The following is a 22135-nucleotide window of genomic DNA, read 5'->3' as shown; positions in this document are numbered from 1 at the left end:
TCAAATCAAAGCGATTGAGGTTCCAGGTAGCCCAAGGTTTGTGCCCAATGATGCCCTCACCGAAGCAGTCATTGAAGATTGCTCCTCCTGCGTCGACGGTATTTGCAATATTCTGGAGATCCCTGGGCCTGACCGGCCCAACCTGTGCAATCAGCAAGGTTGGTCTCTCCTTTCTTTGTCCATTGACTCTGCCGAGACCTATCGCAGTTTGTGTTTGATAAATTGCGGTCTTTTTGGAGATATTCTATGAAAAGGTACAAGCGAGCCCAGAAAAAAAAAGCAAAAGGCAAAAGTTAAAGAAAATACAATTTCTTTGAAAAGCAGGACATTGACACTGCTTTCAAAATAATTAATCGAAAATGATAAACAATTTAATTTTGTAAATATCTCATATTCCTATGTATAAATCTTAAAATTAGATCGTAACCACCAGTAGATCGTTACTCTTCTGGCCACGGGCTTGTAGAGTCCTATACCTCTGACATAGACCATTCCCTTTTACTTGGCGTGTCGCATCAAGCCTTGGCATAAGACTTACCCCAGGATTCTACCAGCGTGACAAAGGTTATATAGTGTTTCGTATTCCCACCGGGCCGATTACCCCGGATCTTCATGTATACTGCCCCTCTTTGCTGCAAAAAGGCAGCCATGGAGAGTGTCTAGGAGACTTGGATGGGCTTGTAGATCCTATATAGGTGACGGTCTGACCTCCGTTCCTCGTAGCGAAAGACTTGAATTGGATGGAACTTGATATCAAGCCCAGTTGTTGATAGAGAAATATTATATCTTCTGCCTGGCTCAAATGAGGAGGCCAAGGATACTTACTGCTTAGGCTGAAAGCTCTTTATAATATGGAAGTAGCAACATAGTCATGTGCAGCCAAACCGGGCACTGTATACATAGGATCGAATGTATATGTTCCCGTCCCGAAGCGAGCATAACGTTTTGTGCATTCTGTCTGTCTTACTTTAGCCTCAATCATTTCAATCGTATAAAGAGCATAAAGGTCGCGCGGGAGAGGTACGGCGGAAATTTCTAGCGTATAGTTGTGTTGCTATACTCCAATGCGTAGAGTATTTCCACTGCTGTAAATTGCCATAGATGACTCCTGTCAAAGCAAAGTGGCGTAAACGCATGACTCTTCGCTATACGTGCAACCGGCTATATAGAATGCAGGGACCCCTCCAAGTGCCCATTAGAGAAAGGGGATTGCTGCATAGTCACTGTATACTCAATATCCACCAACTGGAAAAACAGTGAACAAAGGTATAGTGAAGCAAGCTAAGATGTCTGTTTGAGACTATTCCTATATCAAAGCGGACCTCCTTTCGAAAAGGAATCTTCGGATAATGTCAATTCTACGTAAACAGAAGGCCACAACACGTATAAAGATGCTGAAGTCCCTGCGGTACTAGATATTCATGAGAACGAGAAACCAGACTTGATACCAACAGACAATCTTAAGACAATGGCACCCTCCCAACTACCCACCATCGCAACGATTCTTGGCCTAGCAGCCTCTGTTGCAGCCCATGGCTATATTTCCAGCATCCTGGCCAACGGCCAAAAGTATGCCCAACCCGAAAACCGTATTCCATCTCTTACCCATGTAACAACCTAACCGTCCACCAGCTACACCGGATACATAGTCGACAAATACCCATACATGACCTCACCGCCGCAAAGTATCGGCTGGGCTACAACAGCAACAGATCTCGGCTTCGAAGCCCCAACAGAATACCAAGAGCCAAACATAATCTGCCACCGAAATGGGGTAAACGCCGCTCTCAGCGCCCCAGTAACTGCCGGCTCGGACATCGAACTACAATGGACGACCTGGCCGGACTCACACCATGGACCTGTGATCACCTACCTGGCAGCTTGTACCAACGGGGACTGCAGCACAGTCGACAAAGCCACGCTGAAATTCTTCAAGATAGCCGAACGGGGTCTCGTGGACGATTCAATTGTCCCTGGGACCTGGGCCACTGATGAATTGATCGCTGCTGGGAACCGATGGACTGTGACGATTCCTTCGACTATCGCTTCTGGCAACTATGTTCTGCGAAATGAGATCATTGCGCTTCATTCGGCTGGAAACTTGGACGGGGCGCAGAACTATCCGCAGTGCATCAATTTGCAGGTGACTGGTGGTGGCAGTGAAGTGCCTGCTGGTACGCTTGGTGAGGCACTGTACACCGACACTGATCCTGGGATCTTGATTAGTATTTATCAGACGCTGAGTTCGTATATCATTCCTGGTCCGGCTTTGTACTCTGCTTGAGAAGCTTTAGGATACCAGGGAGTGGGATCTGTCATTACAGGCTGTGATTATGATTGATAGTCCTTTCAGAGTATCTGATTGCTATTTACATACTTTCCATGAACATCTATTCAGTCCTCTCATAAGGCAGAGCCACAAAGTCCATAACCGCAGCCTTCTTAAGGGCACCATCAACACCACCAAGACTCAAATCCTTGCGTCTCAACTCAAATTCTCCAAAGAAGTTAGGCTCGGAGTCAACCTTCTCAAACTCCAAGCCCTCAAACAAAGCCAAGCTCCGCGCATTCTCCTTCCCAATTTTCACACTTAGACACTCAAACTCCAGCGTCGAAGCCGTCGCCGACTCAGTGTCGTTCGTCTCAACCTCAACTCCAGTTCTCAATGCCCGGACAGTCTTAACATCGACTCCGCCCCCAGAAACAAACTCCTCCAGAATAGCTCCCTGATACTGAACGATATACCGCATAAACATCAACAATGCCGCTCTCCCAAATCCACGACGCTGATTGTTTTTCTCAGCAATCATGAGCTCTACTTCGCCGACAATTTTCGGTGGGGAGTCCCCTTCTTCGCCATCATCAACACGAAGGAACAGCTACAGACGAATTAGTACATAGTTCTCTCTCTTTCAAAACGAGCATTTGGAATGTGAGATAGGATATTATGTTGAATTCCACGGCGGAACAACTTCATCCCATGACATACATTGATATCTCCAACCATATTCGGCGGTCCATCACTCTCAGTTTGAAGTTGGTATTGGCTAGTTTCTTCTCCTGTACCGGCCGTCGAGAGCGGCCGGCAGACGATAAAGGTCAGTTTGTCTGCATCTTGTCTCCAACTAGATTGCATGGCGTATTCTTCTTCTATAGTGAGAGGTTCAGATGCGGTTGCTTCTTGGATTTCCTACGGTCTGGTTAGTATTCTGACTTGACGGTATGTGGTTGGTATGTAGAGTTGCTTACTGGGTCTTTCATCCATTCGTGGTACTGGGGAACGTGCCATGATGAGTATGGGACTAGCAGGGCTTTGGAAGATGAGAGCGCTATTTGAAATTGGATTAATTAGTATACTCGTTTTATGCATTATGCATGTTTTCTGCGTGGGTATAGATGTGGATAACTTTGGAGGTGGAGGGTGCGGTACCAATGTTGGCGTTTAGCAGCATTATGGCGGAGGTTTGCTATTTTCTGTATAGACCAATGTGATCGGGTTTTACCCTGGGTGTATGTCTCACTCGGAAAACTTGCTCTGATGTCTATCTGGCTCAACAGGATATTTGAGGTCGGAAGTTGGTGGGATTGATTTCTTTCCTATGTGGGGCTCGGCGGGCCAACGAGCTGTCGCAACTCAATCTATACAATCTCTTGGATATTTCGAACAACGGTGTGAAAATGTAATCAATACCATATGTTGTGGTTTAATGGGTATTTCTATCTGTTTACTTTTGTTCTTCTTGTCCCTTGAATACACCAAATTTGACCACCTCGACCTCCAATGTCTCGGTGTCGACTAGAATCAGCTCACCCGTCTCGTTGAATTTGGGAACGGCAAGCAGTCGGACACGGGGGACATCCGGTTTATCGTTGGTATCCATCATTTCAGTGTCCCCATCTAATCGGAGAGGGGAATCGCCTTCAATGGTGGCAGTCTTGAATGATGGCTGATTACCAGCGAAGAAGATGTGCGGGCAGGTTTTCAGAACAAACGGGTCATCCGTCTGGAATGGATATGACCCTAATTGGATTGTTAGTATTCAGGTTTGTTTTCTTGATCAGCGGTCAAACATACAGATTGTGTCAGGCGCAGTCGGAACGCCGCATCGCCAGCGAAGCATGGCTTCCATGACTCGAACCCGGGACTCAGAGTCGTCTGTCTCCCCGTCGAGGCTGAGCTCAGTGCCCTCAAAGTTGAGGTATCGGAGAACATCGTCAACGTTCTGTCCACTGCACCCCCATACTCGCCATCCCTCAACATCGCCTTCCCAAGGGTTGGTGACACTGTCAAACCAGCCTGCTTCAGGCTCGTCTTCACCACGAACCGGAGGCGCAGAGTATGCCCTAGCCTGGGGGAACATGGCGCGATGGATTCCCTGCTGAGGGAGAGAAAAGTTTGCGGGGTCCTTATCACCCGGCATGAGAGTCACGGGAATACTGGGCAGGATCTCTGCTAGGAAATTGTCAAGTTGTGTGATGGGCGACGGGTTGTACGCGGAGGCGTCATATCCGTACTTTTTCGGCGCGGTCTTCTTTGCAATGGCGCTCTGGTCAGAGTCAGCCGCGGCATTAACAGTCACACTGGCGCCGAGTGAGTTGCCTGCAATAATCAGGCGAGTGATCTTTGATGGACTTGTCAATGGGCTGTCAGCACCCGAGAAACCGCTGTAGCCCAGAAGGTAATCCGTCAATAGCTCCAAAGTCAGTGTGTCGCTCGATGTTCCTGTAATTCCCAATCCACTGATGAAAGCAATCTTGCCACTTTGCTTCTCGGCATCTGGTCCATTTAGTGAGGTGCCCTCCCATCGCTGAGGCTGCGGTGCCAGATCTGGCAGCTTGACATCGATAACTTCAAAGTCGCCATTGGCGTTCTCCGTACCCAAAGCGGCAATGATAGCACCTGTAGCGAACTGCGTTGTCCGTAAGAAGTTGCCCGTAAGCATCAGTCGACCCGACTCATCCTCCAACATAATTTGGGTCGAAGAGGGATCAAGAGGGTCAGTGTATGTGCGGCGAGGAGGGGGAGCGGAGGTAAAGTTCTATGATGATCAGTCAGAATACCCCCGTAGCAGATGACATTTAGGAACAAAACCAACCTCTTTCGTAAGGTCGTCCAGAATGTTCGGCTTCATTGGCAGATCCATGTACACCGTACCGGCCACCCAGCACAGCTCTCCCTGTCGCACATCAAGCACTCGATCAACGCGTCGAACCTTCTCTCCAGCAATCTAGAGTCCCATAGCAGTCAGAGATGTCGCTCACATGAAGCTCTCGCAGTGTTGAGAGTTCTCACAATAAGTCCCTCCCAAGCGTCCGTCGCAACTTGTTCAACCGTGGGCTTCAACTTGGCCAGTCGCAAAAAGTACATGTCGCCATATTGTTGCTTATAGTGCCTTCCTTGGCCGGCGGGAAGACGGAAAGTGTGAAGAGGGTTGTAATGAGAGGGTACGCGGTAGACTGGTTCCTGATCTTGTTCCTCCTTGCTATTTGGAGGGCGTTCGCGGTCAGCCGGAGCTTTGATTTGGGAATATTTCACATTGTAAGTAAGAGAGAGATGAGCGCAATTACCTTGGAGGACACAGGAAACCGTAGTCGTTGTCCGATTTCATTTTCGCAAGATGTGCGGAGTTGAGGAGGGTTGACGCGTGATCGCGTCAATTGGCGCGTTCAATTACATTCCGCTTTGGGTCGACCCAACTGAGACAACCTCTATAAAAGTGACATTGTATGGGATTTTGATCTTTTGTGATTTTTGTATTTGATATTTCATGGCAATAGTAAGATAGAGTCAATCAGGGAGCTCATCAAATCGCATAGAAGTGATAAAAAGCTATAACCAGTGCAGTAACTATACTTTAAGAGGTATGAATTGTAGAAATAGCAAATTGACTTACAGTCTAAGCCTGCAAATAGGGTATAATTCACATATGCAGTTCATAAAGCACAATGCGTAGATCGCCCATGCTGCCTCGGTCCGTCTCAATAGCTTCGAGCTATCCGAGGAAAGTGCAGTTTCCCCTCTTTGAACATGCCAACAGCATCTATATCATGCAAGCGATCTACTCTCAGCGTGTCAACAAACACCTCTGACCAAATCTGCCCAAACCAGAAATACCCCACACTTTACTTCTCAACCCTCAAATCTCCAGTCTTCCACAACCAGTCAAATTATACAAGACACAATATCGAAAATGTCACTCCAAACACCCCTCTGCAAGCTCCTTAAAATCGAACACCCAGTCCTTTTAGCAGGGATGGCGCGGGCTTCAGGCGCCCCCTTAGCTGCAGCAGTATCCAACGCCGGTGGTCTGGGAACAGTAGGTGGACTAGGCTACACGCCCGAGCAGCTCAGTGAGATGCTTACAGAGCTGAAATCTCTATTGCGCGATCCATCTCTACCCTTCGGTGTAGATCTCGCTCTACCACAAGTTGGGGGATCTGCGCGTGCTACAAATCACGACTACACCCACGGTCAGCTGGATGAGTTGGTCGAGGTTGCCATTCGGCACGGCGCAAAACTCTTCGTTTCGGCTGTTGGTGTGCCACCTGAAAAGACTATCAAGCGGCTACATGAGGCCGGTATCTTGATCATGAATATGGTTGGCGCACCGAAACATGCCGAGAAGGCGCTCAAGCTTGGCGTTGATATTGTTTGTGCACAGGGTGGAGAAGGTGGCGGGCATACTGGTGATGTGCCATTCTCTGTTCTTGTGCCTGCTGTTGTTGATGTTGCCAAGCGGTATAAGAGTCCGTTGACCGGCCAGCCGGCGTTGGTTGTTGCAGCCGGTGGCGTGAACGATGGACGCAGTTTGGCGGCGTCGTTGATGTTGGGTGCTGCTGGTGTTTGGGTAGGCACGCGCTTCGTTGCTTCGGAGGAGAGTGGTGCTAGTCGGTTGCATAAGGAGGCTGTTGTTGGGGCTAGGTATGGTGAGACCAAAAGGACTTTGGTTGTTAGTGGTCGACCGTTGCGCATGTTGCCTAATGATTATGTGAAGGAGTGGGAGGCCAGGCCTGGCGATATTGCTAAGTTAACCGCCAAGGGTGTTGTGCCTATGATGGATGATTTGGAAAATGAGAAGGATATTGATATGCCTTTCCTGATGGGTGATGTGTCTGCCAGTGTTACGGCTATCAAGCCGGCTGGGGTTATTGTCAAGGAAATGGTGGAGCAGGCGGTTGATATGCTGAAGATTGGTGGCTCATTCATTACCACGGGGGCTGTTAGCAAGTTATAAAGATTTGACATGTCTATTTATTGTGGATAATAATGTTACTTGTACAAAAAAAAAAAAACATGAACATCAACGTGCAGTGCGGAAAGACATTGAAAATATGTCTATGGATTGAGTGAAGATCGTATGAAGTAGCGGGAAACAGACGTACAAGCCTCTTTCTTGATACAGCTAACGAATCAAGAGGACATGTCTTTGCACCCAAGCAGACTCGCCGAGACTAAAGAACAAATGTATCCCTGCAAGGGTAACCAATTGAGCTCATAAATCACATCAGACCAATCTTTACAATGCATATTCGAGAAGTTTAATGACAGCCATTAACCACCGCATTTCCGTTTGCTCGAGCCTCTAGCAGGTTGGGAGGCGGAGTTGGGCCAAAGACGGGCTTCTCTGGGGGTTGGTCAACTCGAGGTGGTTCGAGGTCGTCCTCATCGCTCATGTCCTCTTCATCGTCTTCGTAATCATCATCGTACTCGCTTTCAGTCCCTTCGTCATCGCCTTCCAAGTGATCATCGCCTTCGGCGAGAGCTAGGCCCTCGCCACGGCCCTGGGCTTGCATGCGTCGACAAAGGGCTTCCAGGTGGTGGCACTTGCGTCTCCATCTTTCCAGCTCCTCATGATTCCGAGTTCGTTCCTCTGCCATTTCGAGAATGTTGCGGTTGGTTTGCTCGTGCTTGCGGTTGAGGGTATGATTCTCCTTCTCCAAGCGCTTAGTCTTCTTGGACATTTCTTCCATTTCTTTGCGGAACGTTAGGAAAAGGTCGTTGCTATTGTTCAAAGTATCCTCGACCTGCAGTGGTCAGTGAAAATACTACCAACATATAATGCATCAAATACCTGTTTGAACTTCTCCACATAGATGTTGAGTTGACTGCGTAACTCGGCTTCAGTGTGAGAAAAAGTTGAGACCTGCGAGGTCAGAGCCCGACATCGGTTGTTCTCGACCTCACTGACCCGGCGCTGATCTTCAAACTTGGAGGCCAGACTTGAAATCTCGGAATCCTTGCTACGCAGAAGACCCCTGTAATGCATATCGCGGGTGTCAAACTGCTCACTAATAGTCTTGAGCTTAGCACGGAGACTGAGCGTTCGTCAGTATGTTGTAGTCCCAAAAGAGGATAGTGGAACCATACGCTTCGTCCAAATCAACATCGACCTTCTCGCTACGAGGGTTTCCTTTGGCTGCCATGACATCTTGAATATCGTAGAGAAGCGAATCAAGTCGTTCATTGACGATCAAACGAGCTCGCTTCTCATTATCTTCCAGTTTCTTATTTTCATCCTGCCGACAGGTTCAGCCTACAGTTCGGGGCGTGGCAGTATTGCACAATCATCTGCCGCAGTGACGGACTCACCTTGATTTTCTTGTTTTCCTTTGTAAGCTCCCGACACAACTTCTCCAGTTTGTCTTTCATAGTCACGGATTTGCTGAGATCGGATTTTCCCTTGTCCTGCTCCTTCTGCAGTTGGTCCGCTCGCTTCTTGCTCTTGGAGTAATCGCGATCCAACTTCTTCATATCCGACAACAATTCGGCGTATTTTCTCTGAACAGCCTCCAGGCGACTCATCGGCGATTCCATGGTGCTCAGCAGTGAATGAAGATCCCGCGTGGCTTTCTTGACTTCGCGCTCTGTATATCAGACCCATGTTAGTGACTCAAACTCCACACGGACTATCTCCGCAGTCCAGCGGTATCATGCAAGCCGTGAAATGTCATGAAGTCGCATAAAGCAAAGGGAGTCACGCACCAATTTCCGCCTCTTGATCCTTCTCGCCGGCGGCATCTTGCTCCAACTGCGAGATTTTGGCGGCCAAAAGTTTGGACGTTTCGTTGGGATCGGCCGCCTTCTTTCCCTTATTCTTCTTCGCCATAGCGGTGGACGACATGCTCGCGGGTCTGCGGAGGTCGCAAGTTCACGTATTCGGTGGGCTGTTCGATCGATATTTCCGGAAAGAGCGCAGAGTGGAAGACCGGGGGAAGAATCAGATGCGTCAACAGTGACGTCCAATCCCAGAGACAAGTTTTCCGCAAAGGTTACAGGGCTCCGGGATGTCGAAGAAGTCGCGGAAGTTGAATCTCGAGTAGGAGTGACCGTGGACCGGAGATCGAGGGGTATTGGTCATCTATGTCTCGAAGACCGGGGGTAGTCCTCAAGACACGAGATCTAGAGAAATCAGCAGAATCCTGGTGGTTTTGGTTAATTGAGCGTCCGTCTCGAAGTTCCCTCCAGTCAACGTCAAGGTTCTCGCTGTTCAGTCACGGGTGATGAGTAAGCTGTACATTCGACGGGGAGGCTCGGCCTTCTTACTTAATCTACGTCCTTCCGCATATTTAGTTCTGCTTTCTTCTGATCTTTACTGCTTCGACTGTTTCAAACCCTCCTTTTACGTTCTGCATCTTGCCTGGATTGAAATGCTCATTTAATATCCTCACGATTAATACACAGCATGTTGCGCTCATCGATGCGCCTCGGCACGGCGCGAGTGCCTGCCGCTCGTCAGCCTCTCAGTACTCGTACACTGAAAGCCACCACGATCCTTCCACGTCACACTTGGGCAAGAGCCGCCTCAACAGTAACCAACTTGGAGAACTTCCCCAAGGTTGGTGAGAAGCTCCATGGCTTTACCATCCAAGAGAAGAAGCATGTGCCGGAGCTTCATCTAACTGCGGTCTGGTTGAAGCACGACAAGACCAATGCGGACTACATGCATGTGGCACGAGACGACAAAAACAATGTATTTGGAATTGGATTCAAGACAAACCCACCGGATGCTACTGGTGTACCTCACATTTTGGAGCACACCACACTTTGTGGAAGTGAAAAGTAGGTGACATGGCAGAACGTGAACACTTGGAAAAGTTAGCTGACTCAATGTTCTTAGATTCCCGATTCGAGACCCCTTCTTTAAGATGCTTCCTCGTTCGCTGTCCAACTTCATGAATGCCTTTACAGCCTCCGATCACACCACCTACCCCTTTGCTACAACCAACCAGCAGGACTTCCAGAATCTTCTGTCTGTCTACCTCGATGCGACATTACACCCTCTTCTTAAAGAATCAGACTTCCGCCAAGAAGGATGGCGCCTGGGTCCTGAGGATCCCCGCGCCGCGGAGGCTGAGAAGAAGGCTCAACTGGAAGACATTGTTTTCAAGGGTGTTGTGTACAACGAGATGAAGGGCCAAATCTCAGACGCAAACTACCTTTACTACATTCGGTTCAAGGAGAGTATCGTTCCTTCGCTGAACAACTCTGGTGGAGACCCCGAATACATCACAGATCTCACCCATAAACAGTTGACCGATTTCTCGAAGCGTAACTACCATCCCAGCAACTCCAAAATTCTCACGTATGGTGATATGCCACTTGCGGATCACCTGAAACAGGTTGGCGCTGTGCTGGATGGCTTCGAGAAAGGCCAGGCCGATACTGATGTCAAGAAGCCCTTGGATCTCAGCCAAGGCCCGAGAAGTGTCACTGTTTCCGGACCTATTGATACATTCGCCGCCGAAGACAAGCAACACAAAACCTCTACTTCTTGGTACATGGGTGATACTACTGATATTGTGGAAACATTTTCCGTTGGCATTGTTTCCTCGCTTCTGCTTGATGGTTATGGCTCGCCTATGTATCGGGCTCTTATTGAGAGCGGTCTTGGCTCTTCATTCACACCAAACACTGGTCTTGACCCGTCAGGCAGAACCCCCATATTCTCGGTTGGTCTCAACGGCGTGAGTGAAGCGGAAGCCCCGACGGTCAAGGACGTTGTCCAGAAGGTCTTCCAGGAGACTGTTTCGGCTGGCTTCAGTGATGAGAAGGTCCGTGGATTCCTCCATCAATTAGAGCTTTCTCTGCGCCACAAGACCGCCAACTTTGGAATTGGCGTCATGGAGAAGACTATCTCATCGTGGCTCAACGGCTCGAACCCAATGAAAGAGCTTGCGTGGAACGACGTTATTGAGGAGTTCAAGGCCAGATACGCGCAACCTGGTTACCTCGAATCTTTAGTGCAAAAGTATCTCATCAACGACCAATGCATGACCTTCACTATGGTTGGCACACCCACCTTTAACAAGGAGTTGGACGACAAGGAAGTTGTCCGAAAGGACAAGAAGCTTGCGCAGCTCATTGAGCAGCATGGATCTGTTGAAAAAGCCGTGGCTCACCTTGGAGCAGAGGAGTTGGAACTCCTTAAAATCCAGGAAGATGCTCACAATGCCGATTTGAGCTGTCTCCCGTCTGTGAGAGTGAAGGATATCTCGCGCGAGAAGGAACGCAAGCCTCTCCGTGAGTCAAAGATCGATAGTGCCGACGTTGTCTGGCGTGAGGCCCCCACGAATGGCCTGACCTACTTCCAAGCCTTGAACGATTTCGTCGATCTCCCCGACGATCTTCGCCTGCTTATGCCTCTCTTTAACGACTGTGTCATGCGTTTGGGAACTGCCAACCGGTCTATGGAGCAATGGGAGGACTTGATCAAGCTCAAGACTGGCGGTATTTCGACTTCATCCTTCCTTGTCTCTTCGCCAAACCACCTGGATCAATTTAAGGAGGGTATGCAATTCTCTGGCTTCGCTCTTGATCAGAATATTCCCGAGATGCTGGAAATGCTCTCTGTGCTGGTCACTGAGACTGACTTCACGAGCCCTGCTGCACCCGCCATGATCCAGGAGCTGTTGCGAATGACCACCAACGGAGCCCTGGATTCTATTGCCGGAACTGGCCACCGTTTCGCAGTCAATGCGGCGGCAGCCAGCCTCTCACCTACCTTCTGGATCCAGGAGCAACAATCTGGTCTGGAGCAGTTGCAAGCCACTGCCAATCTCCTTCGCGATGCTGAGTCCTCTCCCGAGCGTCTACAGGAGTTGATTGAAAAGCTTTGCCTGATCCAGTCCTTCGCCATCTCTTCTTCCAACCTTCGTGTTCGTATGGTTTGCGAAAAGGAAAGCGCCAGCAGCAATGAGTCTATCTTGCAGAGGTGGATCTCTGGACTTCCCCAGTCCCGCTCTCCGGCCTCCACCCCGGGAAGCTCGACCTTCCGTCCAGTAAACAAAGCCTTCTATGACATGCCATACAAGGTATACTACTCCGGCCAAACTAGCCAAACTGTGCCGTTCGTCGACCCCTCCAGTGCTCCTCTCAGCGTCATGTCACAGCTTCTCACCCACAACTACCTCCATCCCGAGATCCGCGAGAAGGGAGGTGCTTATGGTGCCGGTGCTAGCAATGGTCCCTTGAAGGGTCTCTTCACCTTCATGAGTTACCGTGACCCGAACCCTCTGAACACTCTGAAGGTGTTTAAGAACAGCGGTATCTTTGCCAGAGACCGTGCTTGGTCCGAGCGTGAGATTGAAGAGGCCAAGCTTGGTATATTCCAAGGCCTTGATGCCCCCGTCAGTGTCGATGATGAAGGTAGCCGCTACTTCATGAGTGGTGTCACCCACGAAATGGACCAGCGCTGGAGAGAACAGGTCTTGGATGTCACTGCCAAGGATGTCAACGAGGCGGCTGATAAGTTCCTGGTGAACGGATCTCGTCAAACGACTTGCATTCTTGGTGAGAAGAAGGACTGGGCTGACGCCGAATGGGATGTTCGCAAGCTTTCCATGGATGGACAGAACGGTGCCGCTACCTCTGCATAAGTGACGACTGCCTATTCTGCCGCTTTCTATCCTGTGAAGTATGATCTTCATGATGCCGATGTATCATGAGGATACTTGTAACACTACTCAGCCTCCCGTGTACTTTTATGTCTGCCTCTGAACACCTATCTTGTACATATGTTCCTATATCCGAGTTGTATAGATCTACTCTTCTCTTTCTTCTGCTCATCCCATCGAACCCCCCTTCTCTTGCACCATCCCACCCGCGCTGATGATCTATACGTGCTTCGGCACAGAGCTTATCACATCTACAACCGGCTTCTCCTTTGGTTGCGAGATGTCGCATCATTTCCCTCGTGGAATATGCAAGCGCCAGAACAAAATGAACGTGAGCCCCTCGGCACACTTCGCATCTCCGTTTTCGGAACCGCCCTGGACCTAAGTCTACACAGGACGGACTAAAATCGGGAGAACATTTGTAAATTAGTATAGATTCCTAGAAATCCAAAACCGCGTTCCTGAAGCCTCAAATGGCACAGTTGTCATTGGGGAGCTCAGAGCGGAGAAAGTCTAATCTCACCCCTCACGTGGCCCTGATAAGCTCAACATCTCTTCTGCTTCCAAGATTCGCTCTGCCATTGACCTGGGTAATCTACTGTTTTACGTCTGGCAAGTCATGTAGAATCCTCCTTTTTCAAAATGAAGAGATCGAGCACTGCGGTGACGGTGGGCCCACGGCCGACCAAGGCATGTATAAATTGCCGACGATTGAAGGCATGTATACAAACAATGTTCCAAACCGGACATATCAGATCGACCAAAGCTAACAGTTTCATAGATGAAATGTGAAGTATCTGGATCTCCTCCTTGTCGCCGATGCAAACAGAATCAGGTACAGTGCGTATTCAAGCCACGGGCCAATGTAAGAACGTGATTCATGCAGATGCTGAGCGTATACTTATGTTTTATTCAGGCATCTGCTATACATGGCTTGATTGAGCTACAACAAGATGCAAACCTTGCATTTTTACCTGGAATCGCCGAGCATCAGTCAATTCTGAACCGATTGGCGAGAGTCGAGGCTGCACTGGGCATCAGCGAGAGAGAAGATGATGAGGTAGCGTCGTCCCATGGGAAAAGCCCCGAGGAGGAAGTGGACTCGGCCCCTTTGCAGGGGGTCTGGAAAGCCGTTGCTCAATTACGGATCATGACTCGTTCCTCTTCAGATGAAAGTGTCTGGTCCCAGCCTATTGTCAAGCAACTTTGGAGCTCGTATGTATCTTTCATTTGCTTGATCTACAAAAGTGCATTGCTAAGAGACATAAGATTTTTGAATAACTTGCCTCTTCTTCACTTCCTTAAAAGTCGTGATGTCTTTGCACGTCCAACGCCTCTCTTGCTTGCCTCGGTCTTGTATATCTCTGCGCTGCACCACCCATCTTTAGACCTGGCATCATTGGAAAAAACGTACTTTGCGGCAACTTGCCGTGCTATTGCAGAGCTTGTTGCTCCATCTTTGCAACCTTTTTCATCACAGACGACTCTGCACGAGGATGATCAACATGATATTTCTTCGCAATCGAAAACCCAGACCGCATTTCACAATATCCTTGGTTTGATCATGGCAAGTCTGAGCTCTGAAGCATATATTGATGCCACTGGGATGTGGATTTCCATGGCTTATCGCATCTGGTTGGATCATTGTCCCGCGGAAATGAACGCTACAATGCATGATTGGCGTGGTTTGTTTTCAGGTCTTCAGGTAAGCAAATAAAGAGCCAAGCCGTTGATATTTCACTCAGCTGAACTGTCAATAGGTCATTGACATCGAACATGCATCAATGCACATGTCCTACCCCCTGGTACCACGACATGCCCCTGCACCCGGAATTCAAAGGCTAGATAGCCACCAGGGCAATGCATTTCAGGGCCTCGCAGAAATGATGCATTACGGTCTAAGCCATTTTGTCGGCCGAGGATTGCCAACTATTTGGGCCTCCATCAATACGAATGAGACTGATATCATCACTGCCGTTCGAACTCCTTTTACTGAAAATGACTCTCAAGTGATCAGAGTCTGGGCACGGAAGCTGGATGACTGGCTGGTGCGATATAATGGCTCGTCTCGTGAGTGTCGTCCTCGGCATGGTTTTGATCTTTGAGTGTCTTGCTTACTATGGAAATATTTTAGAACCTACTCCATCTGACAGACAGGGCATTCTCATATTACTGCAATATCACCTACATAAGCTATACGTGCTATCAATTTATCATCCCGCGCGTGGATTCGATCTCAGCTCAACGGACATCAGCTCTGTGGAGAGACACGAACTACTTGTGTCGGCTCGAGCTGTATTAAGATTAAGAGAAGACGATGCAAGTATATGGTCGAACTGGGATCTGGTGGTAAGTCAACTCGAAATCGAATTATTTCCCTATACGGTCTGACCGTACAGATGATCACCTGGGCCGCCATACTCCTCCTTCGAGGCGTTGAAGACGGCATGACCCACCAGGACGGTATGTATAATTCCAAGAAAACACCAACGAACCAAATTTAATCTTGCGACAGACCTTCACTTGATCCAATCCCATCTTCAAAGCCTCGAACGCACAAACCAATCCGCAGCAAGCATTCACACAGTTCTTTTCCGTCGTCTTGAGTCCAGCATGCAGGCTATGCATACACCGCCAGATACCAGCGCGGCATTAGCACTTCCCGGACCTATTGCAAATGAGTCCTGGACCATATTTGACCAGGAAATTATGGCCCTTGCAAATCCACCGTGGTTATTTGATGAGAATTCCGTGCAGTATGATTTTACGCCGCAGGCTCAATGGGACTGTGCTGAGCAGGATGCCGGAGCCTTGCCGTCTACTTTGAACCGAATCTTTGGTGCCGATGAAAATGGTCAAAATGGTAGTTCTTCAATTTGATCCTTTTGAAGATATCGTGTTGAAACAAACGTGGGGATCATTATAGAGAGGAGGCAGTGGTTGTCTGGTCTGCTCTACAACATCACTTTCGCAATGATGGGGGTGTTGTCAAGCTGATTAGGACCTATCAGATGGGTGGGTGTTTTGATCGATCTTAGTTGAATATGAAGTAGTAGATCTCAAAGCAGTGACTCTCTGGATATTGATGCTGAGTTGCTTGAGCTGGTAATATGTGTGCTTAAGACTGAGGTCGATTGATTTAGACTCATAGTAACTGCGGTGGGTGCATTAATCCTTGCACTTGCATAACGTTATATGGACCCCCTTGGGTCATATTGGGAGCATTGAACTATGGGAAACTTCTTTTGGAATACCAATAATAATCGGAGCATCCCAAATCCAGGAAATTTATCAAGTCCATGGGACACAAATACCCCATTTAATAAAGAAGAATATGCAAGTTGAAACTTTCATTCGCGCGGATCAGCTCCCACATAACGCATTTTCCCTCGACTTGGGGAAGTAAAAGCCAACGTACGCTGGGTTCATAAGTGGCTCCTCTTTCGTGCATCCATACATGTCTATTGGCCAGACTAAGTCATGTCTGTCCAATCCAGAGGCTACATCTGTTAGACTGATGAATTTCCCGAGAAGCGGAACTTCAAGGAAACCTCTGGAGGGGCAAGTTGACACATTTAATTTTTATGTGATCGCACGGATAATTGCGATAAATTGGTCATTTACGCAGGACGAAAGCCAAGCTATTAGCACAAGCAGCCATGTCTCCTCTACCCAAGGACTATCAATTCACACACCCAGAGCTGAGCTATGAAGCCAAACCAAACTTTCAAACAGCGATTAAGGTCTCGGTGTTTTTCCGCAAGCTCGAGGGAATATCATACGACGACTTTTTCGCACACTGGCAGACAGTTCATGCAGATCTAACTGTTGCGACTCAAGCCTTCCAGGATCACATTCTTCGATATGTTCAGGTATGAAACTGTTTAGCACGATGCTTCGAACGAAAAGCTATGATACTGGGAAATCCTTCTACATAGCTATCTAACACTCGTTAATAGCATCACCAAACCCCCGAGATGAAAGCTCGACTTGCAAGTATCGGGGGCAATATGCTCGATTTTGACGCATGCGCGCACCTATGGGTGAAAGACTGGGATAGCTGGCTGGTCTTTTATAACAGCCCTGAATATGCCGCCGCACTTCTTGAGGATTGTGATCGGTTTATACAGATGCCAATTAGCTACATGGTTGGATCGGAGAACTTGATTGTTGGCAAGGCTTTTGAGCCGCTTGGCAACACGGATGGACTGTCTACGAATGCTAGTGGATGAAGTAGAAACAAGGAGCTACTCTCGGTCATCTTCAGCTTGCATAGAATACTGGCTGGATTGTGGAGATAGCTTCATTTGTCAATTTGTGGTGGGACTGCATCAATGGATCGGATACAAAGTACATAATGAGCAGACTCCGATTGGAACACACATTCTCAAATCCTGCGCAAAGTAAACCTCAACTTGAACGCCTCCAAACCTCCATTGAATGTCTTCTCCATAGAACCAGCCCCATCCCACTTCTCCATCCAAGCCTCAACCTCCCACTCCGTCCCCGTTTCTGCCCCGACCTGTTCCCAAAGTTTCTTCCAGGTGGAGGGATCATGGCGATAACGGTAACCAGCCTCATTCTTCTTCTCCGGAGGAGGCGGATCAACACGGCCAACTTGTCTTCCAACCAAGAGAGACCCAGGCTGGTCGTGCAACAGCCCGATGAGACGCTTTGCGATGGTGACTTGCCTGTCCCAGTCAAAGAGGTGGAAGAATGAAGCGGCATTGACGATATTAATTCCGTTGCTTAGGGCTTTTACCAGGTCTGAGTTGTCGTCGAAAATGTCTGCCATTATGAATTGAGACTTTAGGCTATCGTGATCATTAAATAGATCATAGCCAATATCAAAAAAGTCTTGACGGAGATCCGAAGCGTAGAGATTCTCTGATGGAACGCCGTCGAAGACCTTTTAGTTTGTCAGTCCAGTTCACTCCATACAGGTTGGTATGAATATGAAGGATTCTTACCAGTTGTCTCAGTTCCTGTCCGACTGCACAGCCAACATCTAGTAGCTTTTCACCGGATTTCAGACGATGGAGAATCTCAGCATACACCGGTGATTGGACTACAGACATATCCAAAAAACGAAACGCTCCTATGCATGGATATGGAAACTAGACGTTGGTCAGTAAAATAGTTTCGAAAGATCCACCAAAAATAAGTATTGATGGTATTGGCAGGAGATGCTGACCACGGCAAAAGCTCTATCTCCCTGCAATTGACAAGAATCATCAGCACCAATCAGAAGGTCGATACCAGGAAGGAAGGGACTTTACCACTTTCTTTACATGCTCAAGCACTTCCGCAGGGGGGATTTTACTCTCGAGAATCTTCTTCGCTGGTTGTGGAATCTCAGAAAGATCATGTTCATACCATGGGAGTTCTTTAGGGTCAAATTTTCCATCTAAGATGGACTTGAGGTTCTGTTCAGCTCTAGCCATGATGCAGCTAGGGCGAGATGGCCGACGACTGCCGTATTGTGTATGATTGCCGTATACAAAAGTATATGTGAAGCGGTAGAATTTTAAGATGGCACCTCTTTCAAATCATACTGGATTTTCGGAGCGTGATATAATCACACTGGCCGGTACAGGAATGCCTTGCACTAACTTGCTGAGGCCGTGCGTATCCCCGAACTTGTGGAGATAACGACATCCCGGTCCCGGCTTGTCTTAGTATTCTAGTTTCTTTGCATCACTTTCACGGTTATGAGCTTCAAGTATTACAAAGCTACCACAAAACCGCATGTGGGAAAGAGATAAGAGAAGCACGCAGTTCAAAATATTTAGGACTCTTCATTTCGTATCAGGGGGTATAATGTACAACAAAGTCGCTCGTAATATCATACAGGAAAGTGATCGGTGGTCAAAGACCTCGAGCACCACCTAGGGCAAAATAAAAATAAAAATAAAGGATGAGCATGGTAAGATATGTTCCAGTGCTGATTAGTCGAGGGCACTCGTATCATCGGGTTCATGGGGGGAGAGGGGCCTCGGTGAGGCTTTGGAAAGGTCTTGAGACTCCAGTACCATAGAAGAAGGCGATAGTGAGAGAGCAGGGAAAGGTTCAGTTTGGTTGGAGGATACTTCTTGTCCAGAGGAATCACTGAATCTTCGCAATGGGGACGTGGATTGTCTAGCCGCGTCTTGTGGCAGGAGATTTGTGTTGGTGGGCTTTGTAGCGGGCTGAATCTGTGACTTGGTCAGTGTAAGTTAAATTTGACCGTGAAAAATGTGATGTATCCTACCTTGTCACCTGCTCCTGATTCAAAACCCCGACTCAAGGCTAATTCTTGTGCAGCGAGTCTTCTCCTCTCAATGGCTGCTTCTTCCTCCAATGCAGCCCGCTGATCTTCTGTTTTGAGATCCGCCATGGATGGTGTATCAACCGGTTTAGTAATTTGAGCGTCAGTTGTGCTCGATAATCTCTTCGTGCGGCGTTTATTCTTTCGTTTGTTCTTTTTAGACGATGCACCACCCAAGCTAGATGCAGAACCAGACTTGGTCAACTCAGATTTTGTCCCAGATTGATCATCCGATTCCAATCCCGTTCCTCGCCGTGTAAATGTAAGTGCAAACTCATCGTCAAGGGGTACCGCATCTTCCTCCTCGTCGCTAGGAAATAGATCACCGCGCGAACTGAGTGAATTGGATGTCCCACGGGACGATTGAGTCGCACTGCGATTCCTCCCAACGGGGGTAGGAGATAACTGAGTGTCATCATCCATATCTTCCATCAAGGGTTCATCCTCATGTGCATAGCGCCGGGTGCCCGGGTGTTCCTGGAGATCAGCGGCGGAAGGCCGATACTTCACTCCGCGGGCACCGAATCTCCATGGAAAGCGCTCAAGGAACCCAATGAAAGATGAACTTGGAATCACAGTTGGGTCTGTATGAGAATCCGGAATATGCACTGTGCTCCGTCGCCGCGTGTTCCGAGTTCCATAGCTCATCCTCCTCGGCCGGCGCGGCTGTTCTGCATTCCCGCGCGCCAGGCCACTACCAGCAAGAAGCCTGTCGAGCTCACCGGTCCCCCATCCAAGTAAGCTATCCTCTTCTTCCTCGTTCTCCCAATCATCGTAGAAATCAAAGTTAGCCTCGGCTCGTCCGCGTCGTCTCCGCCTCAGGTGGTCTTCCCGGCTCGGCAGGCAAGGGGCTGTGCATGCATTGACACAGCTTCCAATCGACGCAAAGCATGGCGAGATATAGTTGTGGGAGAATGCGTAGAGACCTTCTTGTGCTGTTTCGTTGGCGGACTCGAGGTTATGCGAGATCTGGTTGATCCGTTGCCGGAAGCGAGGGTCGCGCGGTCGCATCATGTTGGGCAAGTGGATGGAGGAACGGTGATTTGATCAAAGTTCAGTTCACTCCACCGGCTGTCGCCGGCGACATTAACAAAGTCGAGGGTGAAGTGAAGTTGGACGCAACCGATGTCATCTCCTGTTAGTCAGCCGACACGTGAGATACCGATCCGGGGTAATTTTGGATGATCGCAAGATGCGCAAAGAGTGAGGGAAAAGAGGCATTGGGGGTATTTGGCCATGGTCTACTACATTCAATTTTTGAAGACCCCGAGGGTTCAGCAGAAGAAAGGCTCCCTTTTCATCACCGCGCTTATTTGCATCACCACAGACCTGGGGGATGATTTCCTCGCCGAAGATGTCGAATTGATTGTGTCTTCAATTCAGAAGCCTCCTGGATTTGAACAAAAAGTTACATGGAAAGCTGGAAATCGGGAACTAGCCATTAACTTGGGACCTCTTCCTTCGGCTTTGGTTCAGCAGTCCATGCAGCTGAGCGTCAAACTTCAACCCGAGGCCACTGAGGATAAATCCTTAGTGCCATTAGTTATGGCTGCCACCAGTGCACCATTTGGGCTCAAGTTGCCTGCAGAAAAGCTGGTTCGTAGAGATGGACCACACGAAGGCTTGAATATTTGGGAAGAAACTGGTAATAGCATTGCCCGGCACATATGGTAAGCTATGTATTTCTATGGATTGTTTGTGTTCCGGTTGCTAAACAAGGATTTTCCCAGGGACGCGGGCCTCGCTTCAGTGATATACTTGCAGAGGACCCTGGACGAAATAAAAGCTACGACTGGCAGACCAAAACACAAACAAGCAGACTCAACAATACCCGCCTTGACTCGGCTTTTATCAACTGTTCGCAGCTCACCTCTCCAAGTGGTCGAATTAGGGGCAGGATGCGGGATAGTAGGCATTGCCTTGGCAAATATGCTGCCCAACTGCTCAGTCCTACTCACGGACCTCCCTGAGGTCGAGTCGATAATAACACGGAACATTGAAGAGGCTAAGACAGCGCCACAGTCCAATATTGAATACCAAAACCTCGACTGGGACAACCCCCCGGATGACCTCTGCAGCCGGCCCATTGAGTTAATACTGGTATCGGATTGCACCTACAACGCAGATAGCTTGCCCGCACTAGTCAATGTGCTGGACCGATTGGTTCGGACATCACCGGACGCAATTATCCTGGTGGCTCTGAAAAGACGACACGACAGCGAGACCGTCTTTTTTGATCTGATGGGATCTGCCGGGTTTACAGCTGTGAAGGACAGTATGCAGCTCCCTTCACAACATGATCAGGTAGATGAGATTCAGTTTTATTGCTATAGTCGCACATAAAAAGGCAAGGAATAGACACACACGGGGCATATATAGAGTGAAGTATAACTTAACTTATAACGTTATATGACTATCGCAACAAAGCTGAGAGGCCGATCCCTTCCTGGCCCGTGCACAGGCCCAGAACCCCCCACGTGAATGCGGGCTAAATCGCTGCCTAAGTGTGTCCAGTTATGCTAAGTATGTTTCATGTCCAAGGTGTATGTAGAACATAGCTACTTCTACTTGGACATACATGTGCAGGAGGCGTTTATGTGACTCAACTACTCAACTATATAGCTCATACTATAAATTCCTGACCAGCCACACCGAGGCCCAGGTGCATACATCACTCAACGTGTATCATGACGCTAAGCACTTAGTCGCGTCACAGGAACGAGCAAAGATAATCCGAAGTCGCTCACACCGCATGTTGGCAATTGAATTCAGCATTGCCGGCCAAGCGGGATCTGCTCAGCGCCTCATGCATCATATACATTTAGCGACGTATAGGAGAGCTGCACTAGTAAGAAAAATGGATCGAGTAGCAGTAAGGTCCCAAAAATAACGCATTTGATGGGTTCGCTGTCAAGTTTTTTTTTTCCCTGAGAA

General features: G+C 48.6%; 11 protein-coding genes across 11 annotated transcripts; 6 read left to right on the top strand and 5 right to left on the bottom strand.

Moving 5' to 3' along the window:
* Nucleotides 1-1468: 1468 nt before the first annotated feature.
* N7511_009613 (AA9 family lytic polysaccharide monooxygenase) lies at nt 1469-2284 on the top strand (the record flags this gene model as incomplete). Its single annotated transcript, XM_057131990.1, has 2 exons — nt 1469-1569; nt 1633-2284. 2 exons carry the CDS (start codon nt 1469-1471, stop codon nt 2282-2284), a joined length of 753 nt encoding a protein of 250 aa, XP_056979978.1.
* Nucleotides 2285-2390: 106 nt separating this feature from the next.
* Nucleotides 2391-3452, bottom strand: N7511_009612 (uncharacterized protein; the record flags this gene model as incomplete). The annotated part of the gene is made up of 4 exons (XM_057131989.1): nt 2391-2879; nt 2990-3190; nt 3250-3329; nt 3431-3452. The coding sequence occupies 4 exons, from the start codon at nt 3450-3452 to the stop codon at nt 2391-2393; spliced, it is 792 nt and encodes a 263-aa protein (XP_056979977.1).
* Nucleotides 3453-3725: 273 nt separating this feature from the next.
* N7511_009611 (DNA-directed DNA polymerase delta subunit POL31) lies at nt 3726-5609 on the bottom strand (the record flags this gene model as incomplete). Its single annotated transcript, XM_057131988.1, has 5 exons — nt 3726-4021; nt 4076-5039; nt 5097-5228; nt 5294-5483; nt 5569-5609. The coding sequence occupies 5 exons, from the start codon at nt 5607-5609 to the stop codon at nt 3726-3728; spliced, it is 1623 nt and encodes a 540-aa protein (XP_056979976.1).
* Nucleotides 5610-6191: 582 nt separating this feature from the next.
* N7511_009610 (NAD(P)H-dependent flavin oxidoreductase) lies at nt 6192-7235 on the top strand (the record flags this gene model as incomplete). The annotated part of the gene is made up of 1 exon (XM_057131987.1): nt 6192-7235. One exon carries the CDS (start codon nt 6192-6194, stop codon nt 7233-7235), a length of 1044 nt encoding a protein of 347 aa, XP_056979975.1.
* Nucleotides 7236-7539: 304 nt separating this feature from the next.
* N7511_009609 (taxilin) lies at nt 7540-9122 on the bottom strand (the record flags this gene model as incomplete). Its single annotated transcript, XM_057131986.1, has 5 exons — nt 7540-8025; nt 8073-8316; nt 8369-8517; nt 8591-8865; nt 8984-9122. 5 exons carry the CDS (start codon nt 9120-9122, stop codon nt 7540-7542), a joined length of 1293 nt encoding a protein of 430 aa, XP_056979974.1.
* Nucleotides 9123-9683: 561 nt separating this feature from the next.
* Nucleotides 9684-12876, top strand: cym1 (pitrilysin family metalloprotease cym1; the record flags this gene model as incomplete). The annotated part of the gene is made up of 2 exons (XM_057131985.1): nt 9684-10060; nt 10119-12876. The coding sequence occupies 2 exons, from the start codon at nt 9684-9686 to the stop codon at nt 12874-12876; spliced, it is 3135 nt and encodes a 1044-aa protein (XP_056979973.1).
* A 491-nt stretch (nt 12877-13367) lies between these two features.
* N7511_009607 (fungal specific transcription factor domain-containing protein) lies at nt 13368-15774 on the top strand (the record flags this gene model as incomplete). Its single annotated transcript, XM_057131984.1, has 8 exons — nt 13368-13628; nt 13676-13759; nt 13811-14109; nt 14164-14599; nt 14655-14964; nt 15029-15243; nt 15294-15357; nt 15410-15774. 8 exons carry the CDS (start codon nt 13368-13370, stop codon nt 15772-15774), a joined length of 2034 nt encoding a protein of 677 aa, XP_056979972.1.
* Nucleotides 15775-16553: 779 nt separating this feature from the next.
* On the top strand, nt 16554-17126 carry N7511_009606 (EthD domain-containing protein; the record flags this gene model as incomplete). Its single annotated transcript, XM_057131983.1, has 2 exons — nt 16554-16766; nt 16854-17126. The coding sequence occupies 2 exons, from the start codon at nt 16554-16556 to the stop codon at nt 17124-17126; spliced, it is 486 nt and encodes a 161-aa protein (XP_056979971.1).
* Nucleotides 17127-17281: 155 nt separating this feature from the next.
* Nucleotides 17282-18338, bottom strand: N7511_009605 (uncharacterized protein; the record flags this gene model as incomplete). The annotated part of the gene is made up of 3 exons (XM_057131982.1): nt 17282-17803; nt 17865-18011; nt 18174-18338. 3 exons carry the CDS (start codon nt 18336-18338, stop codon nt 17282-17284), a joined length of 834 nt encoding a protein of 277 aa, XP_056979970.1.
* Nucleotides 18339-18842: 504 nt separating this feature from the next.
* N7511_009604 (uncharacterized protein) lies at nt 18843-20215 on the bottom strand (the record flags this gene model as incomplete). The annotated part of the gene is made up of 2 exons (XM_057131981.1): nt 18843-19088; nt 19145-20215. 2 exons carry the CDS (start codon nt 20213-20215, stop codon nt 18843-18845), a joined length of 1317 nt encoding a protein of 438 aa, XP_056979969.1.
* Nucleotides 20216-20437: 222 nt separating this feature from the next.
* On the top strand, nt 20438-21544 carry N7511_009603 (protein N-lysine methyltransferase family protein; the record flags this gene model as incomplete). The annotated part of the gene is made up of 2 exons (XM_057131980.1): nt 20438-20871; nt 20932-21544. 2 exons carry the CDS (start codon nt 20438-20440, stop codon nt 21542-21544), a joined length of 1047 nt encoding a protein of 348 aa, XP_056979968.1.
* Nucleotides 21545-22135: the final 591 nt, after the last annotated feature.

Source organism: Penicillium nucicola, assembly GCF_028828085.1.
Source record: "Penicillium nucicola strain IBT 29836 chromosome Unknown utg000010l, whole genome shotgun sequence".
In the NCBI taxonomy this organism is placed as follows: Eukaryota; Fungi; Ascomycota; class Eurotiomycetes; order Eurotiales; family Aspergillaceae; genus Penicillium; species Penicillium nucicola.
Note: the sequence above shows the minus strand (reverse complement) of the source record. Positions and strands in the feature narration are given on the sequence as shown.